Source organism: Lipotes vexillifer, unplaced genomic scaffold, assembly GCF_000442215.2.
Source record: "Lipotes vexillifer unplaced genomic scaffold, Lipotes_vexillifer_v1.1 scaffold63, whole genome shotgun sequence".
NCBI lineage: Eukaryota > Metazoa > Chordata > Mammalia > Artiodactyla > Lipotidae > Lipotes > Lipotes vexillifer.
Window position 1 is genome coordinate 1,096,545 of NW_006784492.1, and position 8,244 is coordinate 1,104,788.

Consider the following 8,244-nt stretch of genomic DNA (forward strand, 5'->3'; position numbering starts at 1 on the left):
GGCTTCCTGGATGAATGGCCTGATTCCTGGAAGATTGGTGGGAAGGGGGTAAACCTGAGTTTCTCAACCTTCATTTTCATTATTATGCCCCAAGGAGCCCTTTTAGACGTTTTTTCCTAACCACCCCCATGACGTGTTAACACTACAGCTATTCTGTGTATCTGTTCACGTTCTGTGCGTACATCTGGGCTGTGTGAGGAGTACACTTTTCCCCTCCCCCTTGCCAGGAACCCATGTTGTCCCTCTTGGGGCTGGTGTTGCCCCTGGGAGGTGGTGCCTGAGGGCTCCCAGGTAGAGGGAGCAGTGGGGTGTGGGGTGAGGCGCCCACCCACTCCGAGTGAGCAGGCGCCGTTCTCGAGTGCGGCAAAAGTCAGACAAAAGCCAGTCCCGCAGCAAAGTCAGGGCCACCTCTTTAGGCCTGTTGGACGGCACGGCACAGCCCGCCGCAGTGTAGGATGTGACGCTGAGGGGCTGGGTCTTGTGCCCAACCCCTGGTGGCTACAGACACCCACATGCCCGCGGGTGCAGCTGTGTGCCCACAGCCCCTGTCGGCCCTCAGCCCAGCCTCCTGTCACCGCCCGTGCTGTGCTCTGCCTGCTGCCGGCCTTGCCCCGCAGGTCTCCCTCCAGCCCCCCAAGGCCACCTTCCTGGGCTTCAGCCTCCCCAGCTCCCGGCTCTGACCCCCAGCACAAGCTCAGTGAGCTGGTGGGAAGGGGGACACAGGAGCCTAGCCCTGGCCGGTGCCTTTCTGTGAAGGGGTTGCAGCGGGGCTCGGGCAGCAGTAGCGAGGCATTTTCACACGGCTCTTTTGGAAAGCTGTTTCAGCATGTTTGCAATTTGTGGGTAATTTGGGAGTTAGGGTAGCAGAACCCAGAGTAACCAGCGCTCTGCTTACAGGTGGCTACTTTTCTGGTGAACAGGCAGGTAAGATGGTAGAGAATGCCATCCTGGCCCTGTGTGCCCAGGTGAGTTGAAATTCCCTTATATCCTTATACGATTTCCACATTACACACGATCACCCGTATATTAACATTCACTGACCTTAGCTTCCCACTCGTTTGTGTGTGGGCAACTGTTAGCACAGCCGGGAAACTTACAGAATGTGCTTACGTCAGAAATTTCCGGAAGTGTCACTTGCAGAGACTGTCGTAGGATCTGCACACGTTCAGCTCGCTCTAATAATAATTTTTTACAGCGAAATCGGTAATTCTCTCCAGCATTTCATGTTAGCCTCCAATTTTAGTTCGTTTCATGGTATTTTCCTTTTTTATTGCATCCTTCTACCTTTGTCGCCCAGAAGAGTCAGATGACCCCAGCGCCACGTCACGTTCTGAGGGCACTCTGTCCACTGGAGCTTTGTGCGGGGGTGGACGTGTTCTGGGACAGCGCTGTCCCATACCATCACCACTGGCCACCTGGGGCTGGCGGCCAGTGTGACCAAGGATTTTTAGTTTTCTTTAATTTTTTTTAAACAAATTTATTTATATTTTATTTATTTAATTTTGGCTGCGTTGGGTCTTCGTTGCCGCACGCGGGCTTTCTCTAGTTACAGAGAGTGGGGGCTATTCTTCGTTGTGGTGTGTGGGCTTCTCATTGCAGTGGCTTCTCTCATTGCGGAGCACGGGCTCTAGGCACGTGGGCTTCAGTAGCTGCGGCACATGGGCTCAGCAGTTGTGGCTCGTGGGCTCTAGAGCGCAGGCTCGGTAGTTGTGGCCCATGGGCTTAGCTGCTCTGCAGCATGTGGGATCTTCCCGGACCAGGGATTGAACCCATGATCCCTGAATTGGCAGGCGGATTCTTAACCACTGCACCACCAGGGAAGTCCAGTTTTCTTTAATTTTAATGAAACAGTCACGTGTGTCGTGGCTGCCGTATCGGGAGGTGCAGTTAGAGGCATTTCTCTACTTTTGATGGTAAGACATGAACCAAAGTCCCCAGCATTTTGCCCAGTGTCTCACACGACGGGCGACAGGCCGCTCCGTTTCTCCCCTTTCAGGGCTTTCAAGTTGATGTTTCTAGGTGATGCCTCTGTGGTTGGCATTAAGGCTCTCCCCGGGTTTGTTTCCTAAGCGCCCATCTCTCCCCACGTGGGCTCTGGGTAAGGGTGTCTCTGTGATCGTGCTGCGTACACAGGCCACGTTTACTTAAACAGGAGGGGGTCTTCCTTCGTGGGTTCCACGGGTGGTGAGTTGCCATTATTAAAAATACAACCATCGGGGCTTCCCTGGTGGCTCAGTGGTTGAGAGTCCGCCTGCCGATGCAGGGGACGCGGGTTCGTGCCCCGGTACGGGAAGATCCCACATGCCGTGGAGCGGCTGGGCCCTGTGAGCCATGGCCGCTGAGCCTGCGCGTCCGGAGCCTGTGCTCCGCAACGGGAGAGGCCACAACAGTGAGAGGCCCAAAAAAAAAAAAAAAAATACAACTATCGTTTTCCTTGCTCTCAAACGTGACACTTACACCACGGAGCTGGTGGCTGGTGGTCCTGGGCCATAATGCAGCCCGAGCCGCCTGGCAGATCCAGGCTCGTCCTGACTCGGGGAGGCCAGGGTCGGCCGGGTGGAGGGTGCCAGCTCCTTCCCTGGTCCAGCCATTCCCTTGTGCATCGTCTGTGGGGCTGTCCACACCGTTGCAGCAGAGGTGAGCGTGAGGCAGAGACCCTGCGACCCACAAAGCCGGGCTCTTTCCTGTGGACCCCTTACATTAAACGTTGGCTGACCCCTGTCCAGGCTCGTCTCCCCTCACCCACCGCGGTGCCGGGGGTGTGCGGAGCCGTGGAGCAGCCTCTGAACCACAAAGCGGGCTGCACTTCCCTGTTCTTGTGACTCTGCTCAGCAGTTGCTTTCATACATTGTTCAAGTCGCCCGCGTTCCAGCGTTCTCTTCAGTTCAGCCACGGCATTTCACTGTCATTTTAAGAAAATTGTTTTTTGCATTTCAAGAAAATGCTTGGGAGTCTTCTCATATAAATTCCACTTGTCATATTGAAGAATAATTTGTATAATGGGACGGGAGAGTAATAGAGCTACTGGGAACCGAAGAGCGTTGGAATGATGGCTTTTCCAGGTGCTCATAAATGCTTTTGCTCTTACATTTTTTTCCGGACATATTTTCCTCTGTTGGAACAGTAATTGCCCAGATAAGTCAGGGTTCAGAGACAAACCTCTGAAGACACTTGCCAATTAATGAGCCACAGAATCGTCAGTTTTACGAGCTGTCTGTACCTTGTTGAAAAAAAATAAAACATTGGAAGTCTTGAGTGGATAGCAACATGGTGAAAATATTCAGACACACTCAGGGAACCTAAAATCCAGGCCAATGAAAAGATAGTGCTTTAGTAATTGAGCCTCATGCGCTTGCCTGCTGGAGTTACCGTTGCTAGTGGGTTGTAGGCTCTGTTGCTCGGTGGTCACCATGGAGATGCCGGGAGTTGCCAAGTGTATGGACTTTGTTTTCCAACAGCTGAAAGACGATGCTGTTGCCCTGGTTGATGTGATCGCCCCTCCTGACTCCATCCTGAACTCACCGATCGGCAGAGCTGACGGCGAGGTAAAGAGCAGCCTCCTCCCATGGCGGCTGGGGGCGCTGCACTCAGGACCGCAAGTGGGGGGCTCTCTGGGGCCTGATGGCAGTCGTTGCAGAGCCTGAGATGATGCCGTGGCCCGGGAGTCTCTGGTCACACGTGGGCAGCAGGGAGGGAGTGGCTGGGAGACGTGGGGGTGGTCATGGGCGGGTTAGCCGTCCCCCAGCCTGCCCTCCTCCGAGAAAGGGGATGGCATTGCCGCCCTCTTGGGCCGTGATGCCAAGGCCAGCCAGAGCCTGTGCAACGCTTGGGGTCCTGCAGCTGTCTGGCTCTTTTCACGCTGTCTCTCCTGGGAGCCTCTCCACCCCCGGGTCTTCTGACCGTCTCACGGCACTAGCTCGTAACCCCTCACCCTCCGCCTGTGCCTCGCCGGCAGCCCTCACGTGGCTTCCCGAGCTCCTCTCTCGCCCCTCCTCCCCACGCTCCACAACGATGGCTTAAAAAGCAGACCTTGTCAGACAGCTGCTCTGTTGGAGCCCTGCACCTGAAATGGCACCCAAATCCCTTCCTGCGTCCCCAGCCCACACGGCCTGACCTCTGCCCCGTTCTCCAAGGTCATTTCACACCGCGCCCCTCCCACCCTCTGGACTAAAGTCTCACTGTCCTCCTGTTTCTCCGTCGTACTGGGCTCATTCCCACCCCAGGGCCTTTGCACCTGTGTTCCTGTTGCCGGAGCACTTGTGTTCATTCTAAGCGGAATGCCGCCTCTTCAGAGACGTCTTCTCCGGCCTCCAGCTGAAGTGCCACCCCCAAGAGTGATCCCACTTTGTCCTGCTGTGGGACCCTCACGGTGCCCACGGGTATCCCTACCTGACCTCCTCCACCGCGTGGAGACGCCCGTGCTGGACGACACCCACGGGTCTGCTCAGTGCCTCCCACTACCTGTGGGTGGTTGTCCCTGTGTTTCCATGGAGACGTGGCATTTCAGTGTTGAAGTCACGTGCTGAGTTTCCAGGGCTGTCGTGTTCTTCTGCTGACCCAGAGACTTCTGCTGACCCAGGAGACTGAACGTAGGGTGCTAGGAACCCTCCGTCTGTCCCCAGGGGACACTGCAATCAGTCTGGGGGGGCAGGCGCCTGGACCTCTGACCAGCCCAAGCCACACCTGGCGTTGGGACAGGAGTACCAGGCACTGGGGTGGGCAGTTCGGACGAGTCCCCCATCGAATCAGGATGGCGGGGACCGTACATCTGTGGAGGGCCTGCCGTCCTCTGGCTGCACAGCTGGGCGGGGCGTCCCCGCTTACGGTGTGTGTTACCACGTCCACTTTGCCAGGGAGAAACCCAGCCTCCGGAGGGGCCGGGCGGGTTGTAGTGGACCCAGGATTGGGGCTGAGATGGAGCGTCTGGAGGGAAGGCAGGAGACAGTGAACGCTGCTCTTGGCCAGGGCCCCCGTGGGAGCACAAGGACGACGTGCTGACAAGCCCACGGGAGAGGGGCTGGCCTCTGCGACACGGGCGCACGGGAGCATTAGTCCCGAACAGGCGGCGCCGAGTGGCTCTCCAGAAGACGGCCCTGGCTCGCGGGCGGGCGGCGGAGGAGTAGGGGAGGGCCGTCCCATCCCGTCCTGTCCCGATACAGGGGCCCCGGGTTCCACGCTGACACCAGAGCCAGCCCGAGGCTTCATCCAACAGGGTGCCTGACGCAGTGCGTATTCCTCCTAGTGTTAAGGGCTGAGGTTTGAACTAGGTGCTTCTAGGTAAGAAATTCATTTTATTTTATGTTTAATGTCAGGCATTACTTTTTATAAATTTATTTATTTACTTATTTTTGGCTGCGTTGGGTCTCCATTGCTGTGCGCGGGCTTTCTCTAGTTGTGGCGAGCGGGGGCTGCTCTCCGTTGCGGCGCACAGGCTTCTCACTGCGGTGGCTCCTCTTGTTGTGGACCACGGGCCCTAGGTGTGCGGGCTTCAGTAGTTGTGGTGCGCGGGCTTCAGAAGTTGTGGCACACGGGCTGTAGAGTGCAGGCTCAGTAGTTGTGGCACGTGGGCTCAGTAGTTGTGGCTCGCTGGCTGTAGAGCGCAGACTCAGTTGTGGCATGCGGGCTTCAGTAGTTGTGGCTTGCAGGCTCTAGAGCGCGGGCTCAGTAGTTTTGACACGCAGGCTTCAGTAGTTGTGGCGCACAGGCTCAGTAGTTGCGGCACATGGACTCTAGAGCGCAGGCTCAGTAGTTGTGGCGCACGGGCCTAGTTGCTCCGCGGCATGTGGGATCTTCCCGGACCAGGGCTCGGACCCATGTCCCCTGCATTGGCAGGCCGATTCCTAACCACTGCGCCACCAGGCAAGTCCCAGAAATTCATTTTAGATGAACAAGCACAGCTGTAGGAGATTGAGATCATCACTAAGTGAAGCATAACGCTCCAGGCTGTGCAGTGTTGCCTCGGATTGATGACCTGTGGAGACAAAGCCTGTCTCTGTGTCTCCCGGGGAGCCAAGAATAGCAGAACGTGGGCAGAATTGCTGAGTGTGTTTAGCAGGTGCAGGGGAGGGTGGCTTCTTAAAAGTAACATTTGTCAACATCAGCCAGATACAAAATCGGCCCCTTCCCTGTCTCCACGGACCTCAGCCTGGACGCTGGCCATGTTGGGAGCAGGGAGGTGTCAGGCGGCTGCCTGCCACGCTCAGGACCTTCCTCTAAGATAACAACTGAGAGCAGTTCCGCCTGGGGGACCCTGAGGCGACGGCTAGCTGGCCCAGTCTGCACGGTTTGACAGGGCAGGCAGAGAGGGGACAGTGCGTGCCCAGGCCCTGTGGCCCAGGGGACAAGCCGTCATCCTGCTGCTTGGCTGCACCGCCGCCTGCCAGCCAGCAGCCACGTGGGTACGAGGGAAACGTCGACTTGCAGAATCCACCTTCCAGGAGAATCTCCAAAGCCAAGGGCAAGCGGGATGTCTTCATCATTAAGTGTACATTATGGTCCTCTATAGTTGCATTTTCACAATTGTTCTCTACTGGCAAAGGCTGATTTACATAAATTAAATTTAAATCATCTGAAAATGTTTCCATGAGGTGACAGGAGAGAACTTCCTGGGTTTTCACAGTTGCACTGGCACACTCAAAATCTTTCTTATTACATACGTGTGTGTTCTGTATGTATTTTTTTTTGCAGCTCTATAAAAACCTCTGGAGTGCTATGCTTCAGGAAAGCAAGGTGCTAGAGAGGGCATCGTGGTGGTCGGAATTCTCTGCCAACAAGCCCGTCATAGGAAGTTTGAAATCCAAGCTGTAGTCGCACTGGCTAACTGTGATGAAGCCGTGAAGACGTGGACCTCGAGTTCAAGTTCTGGGGGCCCCAAGAGATGGCTGCCACTCTCCGAACCCACAGCTCTCTGCCCTTGCCTGGCTGCTCGTCCTGTCGAGCCCAAGGCGGGACTGGCTCATCCTGGCCTGCCCCCCACCCCGAGTCCCAGCAGGATGGGTTAACGCCTGAAGGGCAGGGCTGATTTGGGTCCATCCTGATTTGCTGGGTGAAAAGAAAACCTGTAAGATCATTTCTTCCTGATGGACTGAGCACTTTTTGATAATTAGAGCTTTGTACGTTCTATTTTCATATGCTGATTGTGAAACTGGCCGCTGGTGATTCGGGTCAGGCAATATTCTGCGTTCATCTGAGATTTCTTACAAGGCTGTGCTTTCCTGCGCCCTGTGCGATGCCAGTCTGATTCTTCGTTCACCCTGGTTTGACTTTCTCATGTAATTAAATTATAACCTTACTAATTTGCACCATGGACCACCCGAATGACATAGTTGAAGATTTTGCAGGAAAAGAAAATCAGTTTTATTACTTTGTTGTGTGGAACTGGAAGCTTCCATCACAGAAATGTTTCCAAAGGGGAAAAAAATGCATAATGATTTGAACGTCTGGTCATCCTTAAGTTCCGACCTCCCAGTTGTGTACTTTGTCACTTTGCTACGTGAATCGGTTTGTTCCTACAGGCAATGGAACACCCATTGCTGCCTGGCTCTGCGGGGTGGGGGGACGGCGTTTGCTCCGGGTCCTGAGCGCCCTGATGGGGTGGCGGGGGGGAGACAGATGGAGGAGGTTTGTGGGCGTCTCCACCTGTCACTCGGGTGTCCCAGGTCAGGACGATGGCTGGTGGGTGGGTTCTCACTCGACACCCCGTCTCCGTTGCCCCTGGCCTCGGGGGCAGGGGAGGGGCCGTCCTGTGGCCTTACGAAGAGGCTGAGATGGAGGCTGACCAGGTGCGGCCCCCTCACCTCCTGTGTGTGTCCAGGACCGGCTCTGCCTTCGACCTCCAGTCCTCTTGCCTGGGCGGAGGGTCTTGTCTGAGGACCAACGACCAGCGGCGCCTCAGGAGGAGCTTCACGTGGCTCCAGGCCGGCCCTTCTCTGCAGATACTGGGCTGCACAGAAGCCTGCCCTCCGGGGGAGCCCTTGTCACGTGGTCTTTGTCTGTGAGCGCCCTCAACACCTGGCCGTCGAGGGCCAGGGGCCCCACGGACGATCTGCTCTGTCCCAGGGCTGCCTACGTGGCGTCCCAACCCCGGCTCCCTCCGTCCTTCCTGGGCGTGTCCCCCTTCCCTGACCGACCAACGGCCTCTGTGTGGACACGGATGTGGTGTTGGCAGCGGACTCCCTTCCCCCCTGGTATCTGAGCCAGGGGGGCCTGTCCCTTGCCCTGCTGCACTGTCACTCGTCTGCCAGA

General features: G+C 56.3%; 1 protein-coding gene across 1 annotated transcript in view; it reads left to right on the plus strand.

Annotated features, from left to right (window-relative positions):
• ACOX3 (acyl-CoA oxidase 3, pristanoyl) overlaps positions 1-6,807 on the plus strand; it is a 43,727-nt gene extending 36,920 nt beyond the window's left edge. Inside the window, 3 exon segments of the mRNA XM_007456864.1 lie at positions 898-965; positions 3,459-3,545; positions 6,688-6,807. Of these exon segments, the coding sequence (XP_007456926.1) occupies positions 898-965; positions 3,459-3,545; positions 6,688-6,807 (275 nt within the window).
• The last annotated feature ends 1,437 nt before the right edge of the window (positions 6,808-8,244 follow it).